Here is a 23,447-nt window from a genome sequence, read left to right as displayed (position 1 = left end):
CTCGGACGAATTCCGTCTTTGGTCGCGTCAATTCTTTCGACTCGCGTTGGAGCGCAGCTCCTTCACCACCAACTTTCATCCAAATCCGTTCAGAACTTTTCCAGATATCTTGTTCACAAACACACGAACACACACACGGACGGACACGATCGAATGCATTACTCCCTGGCGGGAGTAACTAGGTGGTATTCATAGAATACTTACCTTGCGCAGTCGACTTGTTGCGAGCCAACTCTTCTGTTTTTGAACATTTTTTTTTCTTTGATCCAATATGGCTGCCAGACCACGTGAGCGATGACATCATAAATTTATATTCTCTAATATAATTGTTGCATAGATTACGCCCAATACATTTCGAACTGATCAGACTAAGCATTGTCCCTGTCAAATTATGACATCATAATTATGGCACCAATGACGTCATCGTTGACAACACCTATTTCCCATATGGAGTTCTTTACAATGAGCCACGTTTCAAGTTTTTCCAAGCAGCGGTTTTGGAGATAGAGGTACAACATTTTTCGGTTTTCCAAGATGGTGCCTGCACCACGTGACCTATGACGTCATGATTATCATTTAAATATTCTACAGGAGGAGGCGCTCCTATGGTGAAAATTTCATGTCAATCGGACCAACGGTTGCGGAGAAAAAGAATTTTTTTAAATGCAGACACGTACGGCACACGTCCGTACGTAACTGAATGCTTAACCCCGCTTTTCGCTTGCGAGCGCAGAGTAATAAATAGAGGTTCGGGAGGTTCGTGTGGAGCTTATCTTGGAGGTTCGTGGGGCACCTCTACCAGAAGTAAAAAAAACAACAAAAAAAAAACATAAAAAAGACTTGGTCATGGGATCATCTCATTGTCATTTCAAAGAATTCCTCAATCTGTATTCTGTAACTAGCACAAAGGTTTGTTATTAATGCTTAGTGAACGCACTCTTTTTACTCGGTCTCAATACAGTAAATGTAAGTGGCAGATATATTGTACATGGAATTAAACATGACAATCCAGTTAGATTGTATTTTGGAAATAATAAAACAGCGATGCAGTCGAATTGTACATAAAATTCAACATGGCGATTCAATACTGTTCATGTGGTTAAACAAAATGATTTATTCATTTATATTTTCCATGTGATTTAAAATGGCAGCTTATTGTATTCAAAGTTGTTGCAGTAGCATTTTGCCTTTGGTTTCGTAATAGGTGAATACACTTAAGCTTTGGTTCAACGGGGTTTCAAAGCAGGGGTTTTGGGAGTACCATGGCGGTTTAATAAAGGGTTGACTGGAAATCCAAACGTCTCGGAAAGGTCTTTTCTTCCACACAAAATTGTTGAACCCAATGCAATCCAAATGGACGGACAAGGAGCTACAAGGACACAACCAGTCGCCCGGTACGAACAACCAGTCTGCCCTTCCCAGACATTCAACCAGTTTCATCTCTGCCACAATTCTGGCCTAATGTGGTTTATGCAGGTCACAGCACAATTTGACAACCAAAACATTTCTACCGAGTTGACGCGATTCAAACACATTGTTGGCAACTTATCATCAGAGTATGCGATGGAGGTGGGAGATATTTTTCTACAACCTCCAATGAATGCAACCTCCAAAGTCCAACACACGACTTTTAAGGTCGTGCTCATAAAGTGCACAACTCCCCCTGAGAACTTCCGCTTTCACAAACTCCTTACAGCCCAGGATTTAGGATATCGAAGACGCACACAACTACTGCGTCATATGCAGCAGCATCTCAGTGACTGCCAAGCCACCTTGGACGAGAGTGACCCTCTATGGACGAGGATGACAGTTTACAGCTGGGTCGGGATTCAAACCCAGACAAGACAGCTTGGAGGCAAGTATGCATACCTCATTACCTCAATGCCATCGGGCCAGACAAAACTAAAAGTTAGTATGATATAAATGACTATGTTTTAGATGTCTGAAACAAATTTTTATTTCCAAGCTTGAATATTTGTTAATGCTCAAATGCCTGTTAGACATTTCAAATAACAACAAAAAATAAATTTCTCAATCCCACAAACCAAGCTAGATGTACATCAAAGAAGAACATCAACAATGTACATGTAACAAAAAGCAACACATTTTTCTGTGTATCAAAAATTACACTTCTTGCAAAACAAGAGAAAAATGACCACAGTGTGGTCACCAGCCATGACGTGTAGAATCATGAGGATATCCGTTGCAATATGCGCTACCAAATTCGACCAGTCATTAAATTATACGCATGCACGAGCGTCTTTTTGTCTTTCAGTTCTGGTCTTGTCCTTTGTTTTGCGACGCAACATGCTTCATCAACTGATTACATATAATGTATGGACGTGAATGTTATTTCTGTCGATGTTAATGTTAATTCATTAATGTTATTTATTAATATTAATTCTGGGTGGCAGAGGGATAATTTGAAACTGGCTTGGTCGGTAGGGGATTTGAAAGTGGGTGTGGTTCTGTGAAAACAGTGGTGTGGTTCTGTGGTTCTGTTTGGTGTGGTGTGGTGAAAGTGATTTGAAAGTAAAAAAGTTCTGTGAAACGAGATTGATATGAAAACATTCATGTTGTCTTTGTTGCTAAATTTATTCTGGTTTCGTCAAACAAATCGCGATTTTAGACGGCGATGTTCTTACCTCATACCAACGCACGTCCGAGTGTATGCGCATGCGCTATTCAAAAAGGCACCCCAACAACAAGAACAACGCGGTCCTCTCATAGAGCTGCTCGTCGCAACTACAACAACAAGAACAACGCGGTCCTCTCATAGAGCTGCTCGTCGCAACTAAAAAAAACCATAGACAGTACTCACTAGTTAGTAAAGGCCAACTGAGTTGGCAATGTTTTGTTATATCCCATTAAGTTACCAAAGGGTGAGCAGCAGTTAAAGGGTTTTCCACCACTTTTGGAGCGGTTTTGTCATGACGTCGTGGTATGAGTTATTTTAATCTCCGTTTTCCACCACTTTTGGAGCGGTTTTGTAATGACGTCGTGGTATGGGTTATTTTACTCTCCGTTTTCCACCACTTTTGGAGCGGTTGTGTAATGACGTCGTGGTATGAGTTATTTTACTCTCCGTTTTCCACCACTTTTGGAGCGGTTTTGTAATGACGTCGTGGTATGAGTTATTTTACTCTCCGTTTTCCACCACTTTTGGAGCGGTTTTGTAATGACGTCGTGGTTTGGGTTATTTTACTCTCCGTTTCCCACCACTTTTGGAGCGGTTTTGTAATGACGTCATGGTATGGGTTATTTTACTCTCCGTTTCCACCACTTTGGGAGCGGTTTTGTAATGACGTCGTGGAATGGGTTATTTTGCTCTCCGTTTTCCACCACTATTGGAGCAGTTTTGTAATGACGTCGTGGTATGGGTTATTTTACTCTCCGTTTTCCACCACTTTTGGAGCGGTTTTGTAATGACGTTGTGGTATGGGTTATTTTACTCTCCGTTTCCCACCACTTTTGGAGCGGTTTTGTAATGACGTCGTGGTATGAGTTATTTTACTCTCCGTTTCCACCACTTTTGGAGCGGTTTTGTAATGACGTCGTGGTATGGGTTATTTTACTCTCCGTTTTCCACCACCTTCGGAGCGGCTTTGTAATGACGTCGTGGTACGAGTTATTTTACTCGCCGTTTCCACCACTGTTGGAGCGGTTTTGTAATGACGTCGTGGTACGAGTTATTTTACTCTCCGTTTTCCACCACTGTTGGAGTGGTTTTGTAATGACGTCGTGGTATGAGTTATTTTACTCTCCGTTTTCCACCACTGTTGGAGCGGTTTTGTAATGACGTCGTGGTATGAGTTATTTTACTCTCCGTTTTCCACCACTTTTGGAGCGGTTTTGTAATGACGTCGTGGTATGAGTTATTTTGCTCTCCGTTTTCCACCACTGTTGGAGCGGTTTTGTAATGACGTCGTGGTATGGGTTATTTTGCTCTCCGTTTTCACCACTTTTGGAGCGGTTTTGTAATGACGTCGTGGTATGAGTTATTTTACTCTCCGTTTTCCACCACTTTTGGAGCGGTTTTGTAATGACGTCGTGGTATGGGTTATTTTGCTCTCCGTTTTCCACCACTTTTGGAGCGGTTTTGTAATGACGTCGTGGTATGGGTTATTTTACTCTCCGTTTTCCACCACTTTTGGAGCGGTTTTGTAATGACGTCGTGGAATGAGTTATTTTACTCTCCGTTTCCACCACTTTTGGAGCGGTTTTGTAATGACGTCGTGGTATGGGTTATTTTACTCTCCGTTTTCCACCACTTTTGGAGCGGTTTTGTAATGACGTCGTGGAATGAGTTATTTTACTCTCCGTTTCCACCACTTTTGGAGCGGTTTTGTAATGACGTCGTGGTATGGGTTATTTTGCTCTCCGTTTCTTTGGAGCGGTTTTGTAATGACGTCATGGTATGGTTTATTTTACTCTCCGTTTCCACCACTTTTGGAGCGGTTTTGTAATGACGTCGTGGCATGGGTAATTTTACTCTCCGTTTTCCACCACTGTTGGAGCAGTTTTGTCATGACGTACTGGTATGGGTTATTTTGCTCTCCGTTTTCCACCACTTTTGGAGCGGTTTTGTAATGACGTCGTGGTATGGGTTATTTTACTCTCCGTTTTCCTCCACTGTTGGAGCGGTTTTGTCATGACGTACTGGTATGGGTTATTTTGCTCTCCGTTTTCCACCACTTTTGGAGCGGTTTTGTAATGACGTCGCGGTATGGGTTATTTTACTCTCCGTTTTCCACCACTTTTGGAGCGGTTTTGTAATGTCGTCGTGGTATGAGTTATTTTACTCTCCGTTTCCACCACTTTTGGAGCGGTTTTGTAATGACGTCATGGTATGGGTAATTTTACTCTCCGTTTTCCACCACTATTGGAGCGGTTTTGTAATGACGTCATGGTATGGGTTATTTTGCTCTCCGTTTTCCACCACTTTTGGAGCGGTTTTGTAATGACGTCGTGGTATGGGTTATTTTACTCTCCGTTTCCACCACATTTGGAGCGGTTTTGTAATGACGTCGTGGTATGGGTTTTTTTTTTTTGGTTTTTTTTGTATACTGAATCGAGGCTCGTGAAAGAGCTAACATTTACTTCAGAAACAAATCGACCAGACAAACAAAATAAACAAAAAGAGGGAGCGGAAGACAAGATGGGGAGAAAAGGGGAAGCACACAAACACAACATCCGAGAGCAGGGAGATGTGTGGAAGGCAGAGGGCCCGGGGGGAGGAGGCATGGGAAGGGGGGGGGGGGGAGGGAGAAGTATAAAGCACAAGGACACCAAGGACTTCCAGGACAGAAGTTGGTATTTCAAAAAGTGGAATTGGGGTGAAATTAGCGGGGGTAGAAAAGATCAAGGTTTTGGATGGGGGAAGATAAGAGATGGTGGTGAACAGCTGTTTTAAAGACTTGGAGGGTGGAGTGGGATTGAAGAGAGTGAGGGAGTTTGTTCCAGAGGCGGGAGAAAAGAGGAATCGAGGTGAGCAGAGAGTGAAGATGAGCAGAGAGTCTTGATTTTGGCAGTTTAACCAAAAGAGGGTTGCAGGCAGATCTTGTACGACCTGTAGGAATATTTGCGGGACAGAGCCCAGAGAGAGCTGGGGGGGCAAGGCCAGAGAGGAGTCGGTAGAAGACGGAAAGACCACCAACCTGCCTGCGGTGAGTGAGTGAGAGGCCCTTGGAGTTAGCTTCATCGCGGGAGATTCCAATGATTCTGAATGCTTTGGTTTCAACAGCGCGAAGGCGAGCTAGGTGTGAGGCAGGAGCACCAGCCCAGAGGGGAGAGCAGTATTCCATTGAGCTGCGGATGAAAGCCTTGTATGTGGTGAGGAGCTCAGGTGTGCCAAGGAAGGACTTCGCACGACGGAGGATGCCCAGTCGGCGACTGGCTTTGGAGGCCAGATTTGAAATGTGGTTTTTCCAGGAAAGATCATGCCAGATAGTGAGACCCAAAAGCTTGAGTGACAGAACTTCTTGGAGAGGATTATTCAGAAAGTGGATGGGAGGGTTGTCCAGTCGGTCTTTTCGGAGAGACATCGTAAGAGTGTGAGATTTGTCAGGATTGAAAGACATGTTCCACTTGTTTGCCCAGTCTGTGATTTTGTCAAGGTCTGCAGAGAGTGAGGAGGCTGCAGACTGCCGATCTGAGGGATGAAGAATGGAGCGACAGAGAGTAGAGTCGTCAGCAAAGAGATAGAGAGGATTTTCAAGAGAGTCAGAGAGATCATTGATGAAGACCAGAAAAAGCACAGGGCCCAGAACACTGCCTTGGGGAACTCCAGCCTGAACAGGAAGAGGAGATGAGAGAAACCCATTCAGGGCCACACGTTGACTACGACTAGAGAGGAAGTCCACCAGCCATGCATGGAGATTTCCATGGATACCAAAAGAGGAGAGTTTGGTGAGCAGAGCGGGGTGCCAGACCGTATCGACGGCACGTGATATGTCAAGGGAGACTGCTCTAATTTCCTGTTTGGCATTGAGGACCTCCATCCATTGTTGAGAAAGCAGAAGCAGCATGTCCAGAGTGGAGTGTCCAGGTCTGAAACCAAATTGATGATCAGAGATCAAGCCATTGGAGAAGAGGAAAGATTTCATATCTGAAGCAATGATTGATTCCATGACTTTGCTGATAATTGGGAGAAGGCTGATTGGTCTGTAGTTGCTGGGATCTGTTTTTGCACCTTTTTTGTGCAAAGCGGTGATGTTGGCAGATTTCCAAGCAGATGGAAGATGACCTTGAGCAAAAGAGAGGGTGAAGAGAACAGAGAGAGGGAGTGAAAGAGCGGAAGAACATGATTTTAGGACCCGTGGGCTGATGCCGTCAGGTCCAGTTGCAGAATCAGAGTCGAGGGTTGACAGAAACTTTTCCACCTTGTCAGGAGGAAAGGACACAGAGTCCAGGAGCAGCTGGGTACGACTGGGTACGGTGGGTACAGAGAGGGATGGGTTTGGGACACAAGATTTAGAGGCAAACACAGAGTTGAGGCATTCAGCTTTTTCACGTGCGGAGTCAGCCGTGTGGCCATTTAAGGTGAGGGAGGGGATGGAGGGGGAACAAACACCAGAAACAGATTTTACCAGACACCACCAGGATTTGGAAGAGGGAGACAGATAAGAGAGTTCGGTCCTGTGGACGGAGAGATATTGTTTCCTGGCTCTCCTGAGGGTGGACACACACTTGTTTCGGGCTTTGTGAAAGGAAATGAGATTTTCCTTCCGTTGGATTTGCTTTCCAGGAGACGAAAGCAAGTTGTTTCTGGGAAATAGCCTCACCACAAGATTCCGTGTACCATGGACGGGAGGAAGGGTATGACAACTGAAGACGAGAAGGGATAAATCTGTGCATGAGAGAGAGCAATTTACTTTGGAAGAATTCCCAGGATGAGTTGATGTCAGAGGCAGTAGAGATGGGAGACCAGTCCAGATGATTGATGGCTGCTTGAAGACCGTGCCAGTTGGCCTGAGTGAAATGCCAGACTCGTCGACGCTGAGGAGGCTCTCTGAAAATGGTCAGAGAGTTGTCCACTTTAACAAGCACATGATCAGAAGAGCCGATTGGAGCAGAAGAAGAGCAGCAGACATTTTCAGGGAAGTTAGTCAGTTAGTCAGGGTTATTTTGCTCTCCGTTTCCACCACTTTTGGAGCGGTTTTGTAATGACGTCGTGGTATGGGTTATTTTACTCTCCGTTTTCCACCACTTTTGGAGCGGTTTTGTAATGACGTCGTGGTATGAGTTATTTTACTCTCCGTTTCCACCACTTTTGGAGCGGTTTTGTAATGACGTCGTGGTATGGGTTATTTTACTCTCCGTTTCCACCACTTTTGGAGCGGTTTTGTAATGACGTCGTTGCATGGGTAATTTTACTCTCCGTTTTCCACCACTGTTGGAGCGGTTTTGTCATGACGTCGTGGTATGGGTTATTTTGCTCTCCGTTTTCCACAACTTTTGGAGCGGTTTTGTAATGACGTCGTGGTATGAGTTATTTTACTCTCTGTTTCCACCACTTTTGGAGCGGTTTTGTAATTACGTCGTGGTATGGGTTATTTTGCTCTCCGTTTTCCACCACTTTTGGAGTGGTTTTGTAATGACGTTGTGGTATGGGTTAGTTTACTCTCCGTTTTCCACCACTTTTGGAGCGGTTTTGTAATGACGTCGTGGTACGAGTTATTTTACTCTCCGTTTCCACCACTTTTGGAGTGGTTTTGTAATGACGTCGTGGTATGGGTTATTTTACTCTCCGTTTTCCACCACTGTTGGAGCGGTTTTGTAATGACGTCGTGGTATGGGTTATTTTACTCTCCGTTTTCCACCACTGTTGGAGCGGTTTTGTAATGACGTCGTGGTATGGGTTATTTTACTCTCCGTTTTCCACCACTTTTGGAGCGGTTTTGTAATGACGTCGTGGTATGAGTTATTTTACTCTCCGTTTCCACCACTTTTGGAGTGGTTTTGTAATGACATCGTGGTATGGGTAATTTTACTCTCCGTTTTCCACCACTGTTGGAGCGGTTTTGTAATGACGTCGTGGTATGGGTTATTTTACTCTCCGTTTTCGACCACTTTTGGAGCGGTTTTGTATGACGTCGTGGTATGGGTTATTTTACTCTCCGTTTTCCACCACTTTTGGAGCGGTTTTGTAATGACATCGTGGTATGAGTTATTTTACTCTCCGTTTCCACCACTTTTAATAATAATAATAATAATTCATTTATTTTGTATAGCGCTTTTCATGAAGCCCAAAGGCGCTTTGACAGAGTGCAAAACATAATGCATAACAAAACATGAAAACAACAATTGCAAAAAGACAAGAATCAATAGGGAAATATTTAAAGCAAAAGGAGGGAGAAGGAGAAGTGATAGTCAGGGGTTAAATGCTGTGGGTTGAATGTTGAATGCAGTGCTGAACAGGTGGGTCTTGAGTGATGTTTTGAATGTGGTGAGTGAGGAGTCTCTGATGGTGTGAGGTAGTGAGTTCCAGAGGGTGGGAGCAGCGATGGAGAAGGCCATGTCCCCCCAGGATCTGAATTTGGTCCGGATGGGGGGGGGGGGGGGGGGTCAGGAGGTTGGTACCACCAGAGCGGAGGTTGCGGGTGGGAGTGTGTCTGGAGAGGAGGTCAGCCAGGTAGGATGGGGCAGGTTATGGAGGGCTTTTGGAGCGGTTTTGTAATGACGTCATGGTATGGGTTATTTTACTCTCCGTTTCCACCACTTTTGGAGCGGTTTTGTAATGACGTCGTGGTACGAGTTATTTTACTCTCCGTTTCCACCACTTTTGGAGCGGTTTTGTAATGACGTCGTGGTACGAGTTATTTTACTCTCCGTTTCCACCATTTTTGGAGCGGTTTTGTAATGACGTTGTGGTATGGGTTATTTTACTCTCCGTTTTCCACCGCTTTTGGAGCGGTTTTGTAATGACGTTGGGGTATGGGTTATTTTGCTCTCCGTTTTCCACAAATTTTAGAGCGGTTTTGTAATGACGTTGTGGTATGGGTTATTTTACTCTCAGTTTTCCACCACTTTTGGAGCGGTTTTGTAATGACGTTGGGGTATGGGTTATTTTGCTCTCCGTTTTCCACAACTTTCAGAGCGGTTTTGTAATGACGTTGTGGTATGGGTTATTTTGCTCTCCGTTTTCCACCACTTTTGGAGCGGTTTTGTAATGACGTTGTGGTATGGGTTATTTTGCTCTCCGTTTTCCACCACTTTTGGAGCGGTTTTGTAATGACGTTGTGGTATGGGTTATTTTACTTTCCGTTTTCCACCACTTTTGGAGTGGTTTCTGGCCCAAGTCTTTCAAGAACTTGCTGGTCAGGCCCGACATTCAACTGGATCCGATGATAATTTGGAACTTGGTCAGAGTACTGGCAACCCTGGTCAAAATTACTTCTGGTCAAAAGACACCATGGGATCTTTAATGTCCACCAGCAAGGAATACTAACAAGCAGACAGGTAGGTCCCCAACTTAACAGCCCTTCCTAAGGATGGCGCACACTTTGGTGCAACACTCTGTCCGTGAAGCACAATTGTCCAACAGTTTATCGTCGGTCGAGAATCAACACCAAGGCCAAAGTACAAGTTAATGAAAAGCTTAATATTTGTATTTTAAAAAGTCATGAAAAAGGAAAGTGTAAAGCCTGCTACTGAATTTTTAAAAAACAAACAGCCACCCCACTGAAATAAGAAGCAAAATACACAATAAATTTTTTTTAAATCACTGTTGTAACAGGACTTGTGAAATCTGTTCAAATGAAATCGATGCAAGTTGTTATTATTTATCCAGTCGGATTTTAAAAAGTACATGTTTACAATTGAAAAAAGATGGACTGACTCGTCGGTGAAGCCGATGTTTCGGCGAGAATCCACTCGCCTTTGTCACGGCAGACGTTGAAGTGAAGAAGAAGCTTGAGAATCGCCATGTGACCTCCACCAATGGTAGGGTGAGTTGGTCTGGAGACAAATTCGGGCGTCATCTGACTGTTTGCACGCCTCTGCAAACCAACTTGCCCTACCACCGGTGGAAGTCACGTGGCGGTTCTCAAGCCTTTTCTTCACTTCAACATCTTCACTCACCATGACCAAGGCGAGTGGATTTTCGCTGAAACGTCGGCTCTACCGACTCGCAAGTCCAGCTTTTTTCAATCGTAAACCTTTACTGCTGTGGTAACTTAGTTGTTGTGGAATCATTTTTTGACAGAAAGCCAAGGCTCATGAAAGTGATACATAATATGAGCAAACAGCAAACCTCATCATCTCAGGCACACTCCGCACAGGTTCCCCTGAACAGTGCGACACCTCATGGCATTTTTGTACTGATTGGGGGGTAGACTACCGGTAAGGAATTGCTGCACACGTGGAATGATGTCAAAGAAGTCAGTTTCTGGGTACGATTCGAGTTGGAGAATTGTGACTTCCCCTGGGTGCTGTTGTGCTCACAGTCTATGGGCAGTAAAGACTTGTTGAGGCACACTTCGATCTGACCGAGCATCTGCTTATGATCCTGAAAAGAAAGTAGATAAAAAGGTGATGCCATCAAACGAAGTTTGACAAGTGCAGCATTGCTTTAAAACAGAATAGCACGAGAAGATTTTTCAGAAAGGTTAGAAGCGGTTGTCAGCTGTACATGAGCGCTTTATCTTTGCTCGGCCCTCCGTCGCTCTCCCTCCTCGCCCTGCTTGATACATCTTAGCTCCTCTCTACTGTGTGCCGCGGCTGTGGGCTGGTCTGTGCTGCTCACCCGAGAGACCTGCTCGCGTTAGAGGCCATTTCCATCTCCGTATCTTTAAAGACCTTGCCTCGACCCCCCCATTGTGAGTGAATGTGTGTGCTGATGACGCCATAGGTTTACTATCGTGCAACAAATGTATTTCGTATTTCTGTATCATTAAGTGTACTTGTGGTGAAAATGTACCAAAGTTGAACCCAGGTGTGGTGCTCACGTAAACCGCTGGGCGGCGTCTATAAGACCTCGGACGTCCGTGACTCGAGGCCACTCCTGCGACATTATGTAGGATGACATGTAGAATTGAATGGTACGTACCCACTTATATTATAGGCTTGCTTGCATTGACTGATATATTCAATCTTTCTCATATGATGCCTAGATCCTGATATATATATTGCATGATGTATTTTACAGGATGATGCAAAGATCTGATTGACATTAAACCTACATATGGGACAAGTTGTGGACTTGGTTGATTTTCACAACACTTAATGTCAATCAAGATCTGCGGAAATGGCGGGACACGAGTCTGGCGATGGCCGGATGAACGCAGATCTCAGACGAGCGTTTCCCGACATTCTCCACGCTCCTGCGAGGCCCACCTCAGAGAAGAATGACCAGCGGAGGACCCGTCGAGCTAGCTCCAGCCACGGAGCTCCGACTACTCTCGCTGCCGGCCTGCCTCGAAGGGACCGGATGCGTTTGGAGCTCGCAAGCATTTTGTGGAACCGCGTCGTCAAAGCGCGAACTGCTCTCCTGAGGCCCGAACGCCGGAGCAGGCGTGATGGACTCCGGCAAGACGCCTGGAGAACGATGCTACTGGGCAACGTCCTGCGGCCGAAACCCCGTCGGAACGACGGACCCGCTTGGAGCCGAAGGTACGAGTCTAGCCTCGGTTGCTCGAAACGCTAACGGCTCCGTCTGAGCGAATCATCCTAGATTTGCGTGCCTCGGCCCGAGATGAGATTCCCACGCGAGTGTTCACGACTCCCATGTCTGCCATGCATCACACGGCCGGCCTACCCGACCAATCGCTGCTCGGTGGAATCACCTCCTACGCGAAGCCGCACACTGCGCCCATCGCGGGCACAACCCGACCGATCGCTGCTCGGTGGAATCACCTCCTACGCGCAAATCGCGTGCTGCGCCCATCGCGGGCACAACCCGACCATTCGCTGCTCGGTGGAATCACCTCCTACGCGCGAATCGCGCGCTGCACCCATCGCGGGCACAACCCGACCAATCGCTGCTCGGTGGAATCACCTCCTACGCGCGAATCGCGCGCTGCGCCCATCGCGGGCACAACCCGACCAATCGCTGCTCGGTGGAATCACCTCCTACGCGCGAATCGCGCACTGCACCCGTCGCGGGCACTACTCTGAGGGGCCGGCGATTCTGATCGCTGCTCGTCGGAATCACCTCCTACACACGAATCGTATGCGATTCCCCTCGCAGGCCGTACCCTGCGAGGCCGGCGGCCCCGATTGCTGCTGGTCGGAATCCCACCTACGCGTGGCTACTCAACGAGGCTGGCGAACTCCGCTGCCCGGAATCCCCTCAATGCATGAAGCTCGCTTGGCAAGAGGCTTGCTTGGCACCATTCGAGGACTCGCCGCAGCACGGATGAGTTTCTAAGGAAGTCGAGCGGGACCTTCATAGACTTTCACAGCACTCGGGCATGATCATATACCATAGCGCGATGTATTCTATATGTCTAACTCCGGACAAACACGGCCCGAAAGCTATCGAATGAGATGCTACTTCAGGACGTGATATGTATAACACGGTCCGAAGGCTATCAAACGAGATGCTACTTCAGGACGTGATATGTATAACACGGTCCGAAGGCTATCAAACGAGATGCTACTTCAGGACGTGCAGTTTATCGCTGCCAAGAGTGCTCGCCCTCTCGACTTGGCGTGCCACCCTGGTTCAACGGGCCGAGCTCGACTTTCGGTTTTCCCTCGAACGCAGTGCGCCCTAGATAAAACAATCCACTCATCGGCCGGGTTCGTATTCAGTACACCAATCTCGAGCCCGCTCGAATGCTGGTGCCCAATGGACGCGAGACTATAGATTTCGGTGTGCCACTTTACTCCGTCTGGGAATACCGCTCAGCTGGAACTCCGCTCCAGGAAATCGCCGTCAAACCCGCCCGCACGCGCCCGAACCAATTGATGACGTCATCGACTAATCACGCGTTTGCCCTACAGCGCCATTAACGTAATTGCCTGCTTCACGCGCTTGCGTCATCAGAGTACATCTACCTGAGTTCGTCTACCTTGGTACCTCTACAGATAGCGGAAATACTCAACCTGACCGCCCCAGCACAAAAGTGCGTGTCATAATGTGGCGGCCTTCGAGGGCGACTAGCCAACATCGAGGACTTATGCCGTTAATCGATAAGGGGGCATATGGGAGTACACGGTGACCCCATGAGATAGTAACATTGAGCGTTGCGCCCGACTCCCTTGTCTCCTGAGCAAGCCACGAGGGCACCGACCGCCTGTTCGCCCTTGACTCTGGGCTTGTTGCTTCTAGGGCAGGGCTCTTGGCTTGCCTCCACGACACATTTCGAGGCTGCGAGACGCCTCGCCCGGCCGCTGCCTGATTTCATTTCCCTCTGACCCAGACTGTGAAGGTCGCTCGACTTCGGTACGCGGCGCACGGCTGCTATCTCAAAATAAAAGGGGGGGGGGGGGTTGAGATGATGGACAATCCATCCGTTAGATGATGGCCAATCCATCCGATGGACAATCCATCCGGGACATTCTCTCGATTTGTCAATGGGACAATCCATCCGTTAGATGATGGCCAATCCATCCGATGGACAATCCATCCGTTAGATGATGGCCAATCCATCCGATGGACAATCCATCCGGGACATTCTCTCGATTTGTCAATGGGACAATCCATCCATCCGGGACATCCTCTCGGTATGTCAATAGGACGATGGGACAATCCATCCATCCGGGACATCCTCTCGGTATGTCAATGGGACAATCCATCCATCCGGGAAATCCTCTCGGTATGTCAATAGGACGATGGGACAATCCATCCATCCAGGACATCCTCTCGGTATGTCAATTGGACGGTCCATGGATGGTCAATCCATCAGGGACGTTCTCTCGGTAGCCGGTGGACATCCTCTCGGTATGTCAATAGGACGGTCCATGGATGGACTATCCATCCGGGACGTTCTCTCGGTAGCCGGTATAGCCGATCTTTTTCGATCCTCCGAGCGCTGTACTGCTGGACGGGATTGCCGTATGCATCGCAGAGGTTCTGCGCGCTTCGCTGGGGAGGCGCGTTTCGGTCGTTTTGTGCGTCGTCGATTTCGGTCGTTTTGTGCGTTGTCGTACTCTGCCATACTCGGTTGCGATTCCCACGCCGACTGCAGTTTGCCGGTCGTTCAGGCAGCCTTCGGAGGGAGCTCGTGGCAGACGTATATTTGCCGGAGCTTGTAATTCGTACGCGCTGCCGTCAGAGGGCGCTCGGGTCTCGTGAGAAGGATCGCTGCCAACGGTAGTTTCACGTGCCGAAGCAAGAGTTTGTAATTCGTATGAGCTGCCGTCAGAGGGCGCTCGAGTCTCGTGATTTCAAAATGGCCGCTGCCGGTATCGAGTAACGCTCGTTATGGCTCCGAATGGCTCTCATCGATTCTCTCTCTCGGCAATTCCATGACATGGACCTAACATGGATCGACCATGTACCCTTGGGAGCCTAGTCAGGTACAGACTTACTGTAATGGACTTACTGTAATGGCTTCCTGTCATGTAATCTTACTTACTGTTACAGCTTACTGTAAAGAGGCTTACTGATTTACACATCGACACATCTTCCTGTAATGTGTTGCATTGCGACGAATGGAAATTCGCTCTTCGACAAAGTACAACTTATCCTATCTAGCTACTGTGCCGACGACTCCACTGTAAGACTAGACTATGGTGACCCACGGGCTCATCGTCTGCCGGTATCGGACATGATTGCTAACCAGGCTATGGGTGCACCTAGGGAACATCTGCCGTCCCTCCCTTTGCCTGATACACCCCTGCCTGAAGGCACTGAGGTGCCCCTCCGACACCTGCCTCCAGCGGCTACTCCGAAGCAGGGGACTCCGGGCTTGGGGATGTCGTACCCGGTAGTTTCCGAACCCGTGCTGGCAGGGTAATTCGCCACCCTGACCGCTACGGATGGACCGACTGACCTGTAATAATAATAATGGATTTATTTTATATAGCACTTTTCAGGACGCCCTAAAGACGCTTTGACAGAGTGCAAAACATAAAGCATAGCGAAACGTAAAACAATTGCACAAAGACAAGAATCAATAGGGGAATATTTCTTTGACACCCCAATAATAATATAATGGCTTCCTCCATCAATTAATGCTGACGCGCGCTCGCTTCCTGCCTAGCGGCAGTATAGTTCTAACTGTGGGGAGAATGTGGTGAAAATGTACCAAAGTTGAACCCAGGTGTGGTGCTCACGTAAACCGCTGGGCGGCGTCTATAAGACCTCGGATGTCCGCGACTCGAGGCCACTCCTGCGACATTATGTAGAATGACATGTAGAATTGAATGGTACGTACCCACTTATATTCTAGGCTTGCTTGCATTGACTGATATATTCAATCTTTCTCATATGATGCCTAGATCCTGATATATATATTGCATGATGTATTTTACAGGATGATGCAAAGATCTGATTGACATTAAACCTACATATGGGACAAGTTGTGGACTTGGTTGATTTTCACAACAGTACTTATTTATTTTTCGGGATTTGGATCCCTTTAATTTGGGCAATCGTGAAGCACAATGCTTTGGCGCAGCAGGTCCACATGAGTAGACAAGACCCGTCCAAGCAATATGCTGTCCCCTTCTGGACTGTTGCTGCTGCTTCTCACAATGCCCACTTGGAGCCCAATAATATAGGGATCCCCAGGTCTTGACATTGATGTCACCCATCTATACTAGCTGTCATTGGCAGTTCAGGTGTCTGCTTCTTTCTCTCTACAGGCAGGTTGGTGGCATTGCAGTTTTTCACCAGCCCTATTCTGGCGTTGCTCTGCCTACCCTCACACCTCTCTGCACCACCCTTGCCCCTCCAGGTTGCATAGCCAAGAAATAAACCTGGCCTTGCTACCCTCTCAGTCTAAACTGAATGCCCACCTCCATTGATTCACCACTTCCTCTCTTGTAGAGTGAAAGCATCTTCCCAAGTCATGTACACTCTTCCTTCTAAGACAACAACTATGCTGCCTATCATTACCTCATGGTCTCTCCCACTTCTCACTCTGAGCTATACTCTACCCACTGAGACCTGCACCACATACCCCAACCCTTCCGCCCCTTTTCATACACAACTCCTGTCTGTACAGTCACGTGAAAAAGTAAGTACACCCCATGTAAAGTTTTGACTTTTTCAACATATTTCAACATACAGCTATTTGATCTTCATTTCAACAATATTGATAAACCCAATAAATTGATTGATTAATATTGATTGATTGACAATATTGATAGATAAAGGTGATAATATAACAAATATCATGAAACATTTACATTTTGTAGTCCATTGTATAATTTAAATAAACATAAATGCAAATTTCGCATGTGGAAAAAGTAAGTACACCCCTACATTTATCACTACTTCAAATACCTAAAATTAGAATCAGGTGCACCAGCTCAGGTGCAAATGATTACAACATTGTTAGAGAGGATCTTGGAGGAACCTGTCTTATTTAAACCTCAGACATTTAGTTTGGTTTGCTCTTTGTTGTTGAAGTGTGCGGCGTCACCATGCCTAGATCAAAAGAGCTCTCTGATGCCTTCAGAAAGAAGGTTATAGATGCCTACGAGTCTGGGAAGGGATTAAAAAAGGTCTCCAAACAATTTGAAATCAATCATTCGACTGTCCGGAAGATCATCTACAAGTGGAGAAGATTCCAAACAACTGCCAACTTGTTCAGGCCAGGCCGCCCCAGCAAGTTCAGCCCGAGAGCAGACCGCAAGATGCTGAAAGAAGTCTCGAAGAACCCAAGAATGTCATCATGGGACCTACAGGTAGCTCTTGCCACTGTTTGTCAAAGTGCACGAGTCTACCATTAGAAAGAGGCTGCACAAATTTGATCTACATGGGAGGTGTGCCAGGAGGAAACCTTTGCTGTCCAGAAAGAACATCAGGGCAAGACTAAAGTTTGCCAATGAACACCTAGGCAAAGACCAGCACTTCTGGAACAATGTGCTCTGGACAGATGAGTCAAAGGTAGAGCTATTTGGCCACAGTTATAAGAAGACATGTTTGGCGAAAACCAAAGACAGCATTTGACCACAAGAACCTGATACCAACTGTTAAGCATGGTGGTGGAAATATTATGGTTTGGGACAGCTATGCGGCATCAGGGCCTGGGCAGCTCACCATCATATAATCCACTATGAATTCTTCATTGCACCAGAGGTTGCTTGAGGATAATGTGAGGCCATCTGTCGGAAAGTTGAAGCTCAACCGAAGGTGGACCTTGCAACATGCCAATGACCCTAAACATACCAGTAAATCCACGAAGGAATGGCTGAAAAGAAAGAAATGGAGGGTTCTGGATTGGCGACGTCAAAGCCCGGATCTAAATCCCATCGAGATGATGTGGGGGGGATTTGAAACGAGCTGTGCATGCAAGAAACCCCTTAAACATCACACAGCTGAAATAATTCTGCATGGAGGAGTGGGCAAAAAATTCTCCCAGTCGATGTCAGAGACTGGTAGACAGTTATAAGAAATGCCTACTTGAGGTTGTTTCTGCTAAAGGGGGCAATACCACCTATTAGAGCCAAGGGTGTACTTACTTTTTCCACATGCGAAATTTGCATTTATGTTTTTAAAATTATACAATGGACTACAAAATGTAAATGTTTCATGATATTTGTTATATTATATCACCTTTATCTATCAATATTGTTGAAATGAAGTTCAAATAGCTGTATGTTGAAATATGTTGAAAAAGTCAAAACTTTACATGGGGTGTACTTACTTTTTCATGTGACTGTATGTTCTTGTCCTCCTGTTTCATGTTCACCATACTGTCCCTTTGCTCCCAGTTGTTCTACTCTTCCATGAGCCTTTTAATTAATTGGCTTTGACAGCAGATAAAATCTGACTAAATTGATGGAGTTGTCAAAATTCCTGTACTTTATAATTTTACTTCAATTCCCCAAGTATAACTTACCTTTTCTTGGATGCATTGAATTTTCATCGTTACACCAAACACCTTGTGGAATGCCATTTCAATATCTGCAAACTAGAAAAGGACAAATGGAAAAATTGTTGGTCGTGCAAGTAACCTGAAAAATGCTTGACATATTTTCAAAATTACCTACATCCAGTTACACAACTTCAACATCACAATAATTGTCATCCCCATAATTACCTCCGCCAATGAAGGTGGATAGAGGTTATGGATTCACCTCTGTCTGTCTGTGAACAAGATAACTCAAAAGGCTTTGGACGGATTCAAACGAAATTTGGTGGAGACGTTGGGTGTTTCACAAGGACAAAATGATTACATTTTGGTGAAGATCCTGATCTGGATAGTAAAAAAATTTCAGTGATTCTTCACCATTGAGAAACGAGGCCAAAAATGATATCTAGCACGATATCTCAAAGAGTTGTGGACAAGTTATGACAAAACTTGGTGGACAAGTTGGATAGGTGACAATAACAAGCCGATTAGATTTTGGTTCAGGTCTGGGTCCAGATCCGGCCTATCAGTGGGATACAAAATGTGAACTGTTCAGCCTGATGGAGGTATGTCCTCTACCGAGTGCCGTTATAGTTGTTCCATTTAATAGATCACCATTGTTGTCCTTAATAGACTAAGAGGTCTGTTGACATGTGATGTAACCCATGAATAACCTCAGAACATGAATTTGTTTAGGTGTAGGAGCTGCTTCCCAGTCAATACAACAACAACAACAACAACAACAACAACAACAGGCATTTTAAGGCCAATTCCCCTGCAAGAGCGGGGGTTAGCGAGGGTTAGCTTCCCAGTCAATAACCACACTAAAATAGCAAGTGTGCAACATGATGTCCAGGAGTGTCTAAGAAGACCAAACCACTTGATATCCAACTTTAATTTCGCTTTGGTATTTTTAACATGCACCAACGATTTTCGTTTATCAGCAGCTTTATCCTCGAGCTTAACATCTATCAGATGGATGATGCGCACATTGATGGTTCTGCTCGCAAAACCCAGCAGTGACTATTTGTAGCTGGGTCGAGATTCAAACCCACGTTAGACAGCTCAAAGGCGAGTGCACATACCTCTAAACTATCCTGCCATTGCACCACATGTATAGTGCCTTCATAAACTATTCACACCCATTGGCCTTTTACATATTTTGTTGCGTTACAGCCAGAATTAAAATGAATTGAATTGAGATTTTTGGTCACTGCTCCACACGTAATACCCTATAATGTCAAAGTGGAGTTTTCTATTTAGAAGATTTAACAAAATAATTTAAAATGAAATACAGAAATATCCAATTTACCTGGGTTTGAATAGGTGATGACATCCCATAGTGGAGATAGAACTGTGTAGGGTAGCATGGACCGCGTGCGAGTAGGAAGCCAATCTCGATGTATTTAAGTTGAAAAACTGTGAGCTTAATATCGTTTGCATGTTACCACATGGGGGGTGGGGGGGGGGGTGGTGTTATTTTAATTAAGTAGGGTCTAAAGCTAGTTTTCCCAGGTATGTGATTGCCTCCTGTGGTTTTCCCTATGTTTTTACAATTATAACAAGCTGGCCATAAAAACTCACGTCTTTAACCAATAACAACACCCAACATAACTGCCGACAGAAACCCGAACATTCCTGAGCAGAGCCGAACGTTGTCGATAGACAATTAACCCCGCTCACCAATCGAGCAAGGAAAAAGGCCACGCCCCGAAGTTCGTCATTGGTCGAGCCTGACCATGGAGCAATATAGTGGAACTGAGCGATTGGTCAGGGTGATGTCAGAGCGGGAAAGTTCAAGGAGGAGAGGAGGAAGAATGTCTGTCTCTCTCTCTGTGTCTCTCTCTGTGTCTGTCTCTGTGTCTGTCTCTGTGTCTGTCTCTCTGTCTCTGTCTCTCTCTCTCTCCGTAGTGGGTGGTCGCTTTTTCTCAGGTGTGCTCGTGCAGAGAACTGTTTGGAGCTCAGAGAACCTTTGCAACCTTGAAGCCAGGGGTGTTGTTTGACGGTGGTGTTTTTCGGGGGAGCTGGAGCCGCGTCACGTTTCGGAGGGAGACGAGCGAAAGAGGACTGGCCGTTCGTGGCAATGCGGAGAGGAACTTCACGCCATCTTGTGCGTTGCCCGCGCGAGTGGCTCGGGCCGCCTTGTGCTGCTGACTGCATTCGGGGATCTCGTTGGAGCAAAGCTGAATGCCAGACAGCTTTGAACAATTTATTTTCTTTTATCATTCCCCTGTCTGTTTTTGAGTCTGCGTGTGGAGGTATCTCGATTAGATATTAGATTTACCTTCATCGTTCTTTTTCATTCCGTGCTTTCCTTTCATTAAATCATTATTGTGGCATTTTTTATTCGTTGTGTCGTGTTTATTTGTTCCATGGGTTTCGGATAAAGCCCCGTGATCTCCGTGCAGGTAAGTACTTTGGTCCCCTCACTCGCACGCGATGGACCTACCACCAGTTTCGGCTACGCGCCTCGAAATTAAAAAAACCGTTACGGCCATTTGTCACCCTGCGGTGTTCACCGTTCGTAGTTCACATTAGTCAATACTCTGTAGACGTGCCATTGGCAGCAATTATAGTTTTGAGTCTTCTCTTGGGTATGTCTGTATCAGCTTTGCACATTTTGATTTTGGGAGTTTCTCCTATTTGTCTTTGCAGATTTGCTCATGCTCTGTCAAGTTGGATGGGGAGCGTCAGTGAACAGCAATTTTCAAGTCTTTCCACAGATTCTCAATGGAATTCAAGTCTGAGATTTGGCTGGGCCATTCAAGGACTTTCACATTCTTCTTCTGAAGCCATTCCAGTGTTGCTTTAGCTGTATGCTTGAGGTCATTTTCCTGATGGAACGTAAATGTTTGCCACAGTCTAAGGTCTTTTGCACAGTGAAGCAGGTTCTCCTCAAGGATTTGCTGGTAATTGGTTCCATTCAATGTTCCCTATATCCTTACAAGTTTCCCAGTCTCTGCCGGTGAAAAACATCCCCATAGCATGACGCTACCACCACCATGCTTCACAGTAGTGATGGTGTTAGATGGGTGATGAGCTGTGCTGGGTTTCCACCAGACATAGCGCTTTGCAATGTGGCCAAATTCAATTTTTGTCTCATCCAATCACAGAATATTTTGCCTCATGCTCCTCATGAGTCTTTCATGTGCCTTTTTGCAAACTCCAGGCATGCTGTCATGTGCTTTTTTCTCAGGAGTGGCTTGCATCTGGCCACTCTCCCATAAAGCCTCGATTTGTGAAGTGCTGCAGAGACTGTTGTCCTTCCGGCAGGTTCTCCCATCTCAGCCAAGGAACTCTGTAGTTCTGTCAGATTAGTCATTGGGTTATTGGTCACCTCACTGACCAAGGTCCTTCTTGCCCGGTTGCTCCGTTTGGTCAGACGGCCAGCTCTAGAAAGTGTTTGGGTCATTCCATATTCTTTCCATTCCCTAATGATGGAGCTCACTGTGCTCTTGGGAACTTTCATCACTCCCTTCTATCTCGGAGTTCTGTTTGAAATCGTTTTATACCCTTCTCTAGATCTATGCCTCTTCACAATTTTATCTCAGAGTTCTACGTACAGTTCCTTGGACTTCATGTAAGAGTTTCTGTTCTGACATGCACCGTGAACTGTGGGACCTTATGTAGAAAGGTGCGTTTCTTTCTAAAGCATGCCCAATCAATTTAATTGGCCACAGGTGGACTCCAATCAAGTTGTACAGACATCTCAACAACAACACAACAACATGCATTTTAAAGGCCATTTTCCCTGCTAGAGCGGGGGTTAGCCTTGCGGTCCCCATGACAATCTTCTCCATTTTGCCCTATTTTCTGCATCTCTCCTTGTTAACCCCCTTGCCCGCATTTCTTCTTCCACCATCTTTAGCCAAGTCTTTTTCGGTCTTCCCCGTCCTCTGCTTCCTTCTACATTCATTTCCATCACTCTTCTCAACCAGTCACTTTCATCCTTCCTCAACACATGACCAAACCATCTCAACCTGTTCCTCTTCACAACATCAATCACAGGCTCTATTCCCATCATCTTTCGCAATTCATCATTTGTCTTCCTCTCTCTCAACGATACTCCACACATCCACCGAACCATTCGCATTTCCACCCTTTCCAACCTTCGTTGCTGCTCTACGTTTATTACCCATGTCTCGCTCCCATAAATCATAACACTTCTCACACATGCAGCATACACCTTTCCCTTCAGCTTCAACGACACTCCCCTCATCATCAGCACGCCACCCAGTTCCCGAAACTTCTTCCATGCACATCTCACTCGAGCAACCGTTGCCGAGTCTGATCCACCTTCTCCATTCAGCATGTCTCCGAGGTAGCAAAATGTTTTCACACCTTCCAGCTTCACGCCATCTCCAAGATCCAACTCAACATTTCCTCCATCTGCAGCTCCCTCTGTGCACACCTTACATTTGAATGTAGCTGCCACACTGGTTAATGACCCTCTCAGACCACTACATTTTTGATGAACCCACTCAGCGCACATTGTACATTGAATGGAGTTCACTCCGACACCCTTCCTACACACAGCACAGGGCCACTTCCCAGTTCTTTCCACCTCACCACATGCTTTACCACTTGCCATCACCTTCGTCTTTCCGATATTCACCTTCAGACCTTTTGTCTCCATACATTCCTTCCACGTGGTCATCTTTTCCTTCAGTCCATCCATACTTTCCGCAATCAACACCAGATCATCTGCATACAACAACTCCCACGGTAAACCCTCCTTTACGTTCTGAGCCAGCACCTCCATCACAGCTACAAATAGTAATGGACTTAGTACCGACCCCTGATGCACTCCCACCTTCACCTCAAACTCACCACTGTTCCCGTCCTTCGTCCTTACAGCTGTGCGCGCTCTTTTGTACATTGCCATCACTACTCTGATCAACCATTCCTCCACTCCTAACTTCCTCAATGCCCATGTCAATACTTTGCGTGGTACCCTATCGAATGCTTTCTCCAGAT

At 46.1% G+C, this 23,447-nt stretch overlaps 2 protein-coding genes across 2 annotated transcripts in view; both read right to left on the bottom strand.

Moving 5' to 3' along the window:
- Positions 1–23,447, bottom strand: part of LOC144893653 (uncharacterized) — a 1,023,192-nt gene that overhangs the window by 949,686 nt on the left and 50,059 nt on the right. The window lies entirely within an intron of this gene.
- Positions 9,892–23,447, bottom strand: part of RNASET2 (ribonuclease T2) — a gene marked incomplete at its 5' end in the record, with an annotated part of 103,999 nt that continues 90,443 nt past the window's right edge. Inside the window, 2 exon segments of the mRNA XM_068098095.2 lie at positions 9,892–11,008; positions 18,459–18,530. Coding sequence (XP_067954196.2) covers positions 10,805–11,008; positions 18,459–18,530 — 276 coding nt within the window.

Source organism: Myxine glutinosa, chromosome 9 (genome assembly GCF_964187855.1).
Source record: "Myxine glutinosa chromosome 9, kmMyxGlut1.1, whole genome shotgun sequence".
Lineage (NCBI taxonomy): Eukaryota > Metazoa > Chordata > Myxini > Myxiniformes > Myxinidae > Myxine > Myxine glutinosa.
The sequence above is the reverse complement of the archived record's forward strand: the minus strand, read 5'-3'. Positions and strand labels throughout refer to the sequence as shown.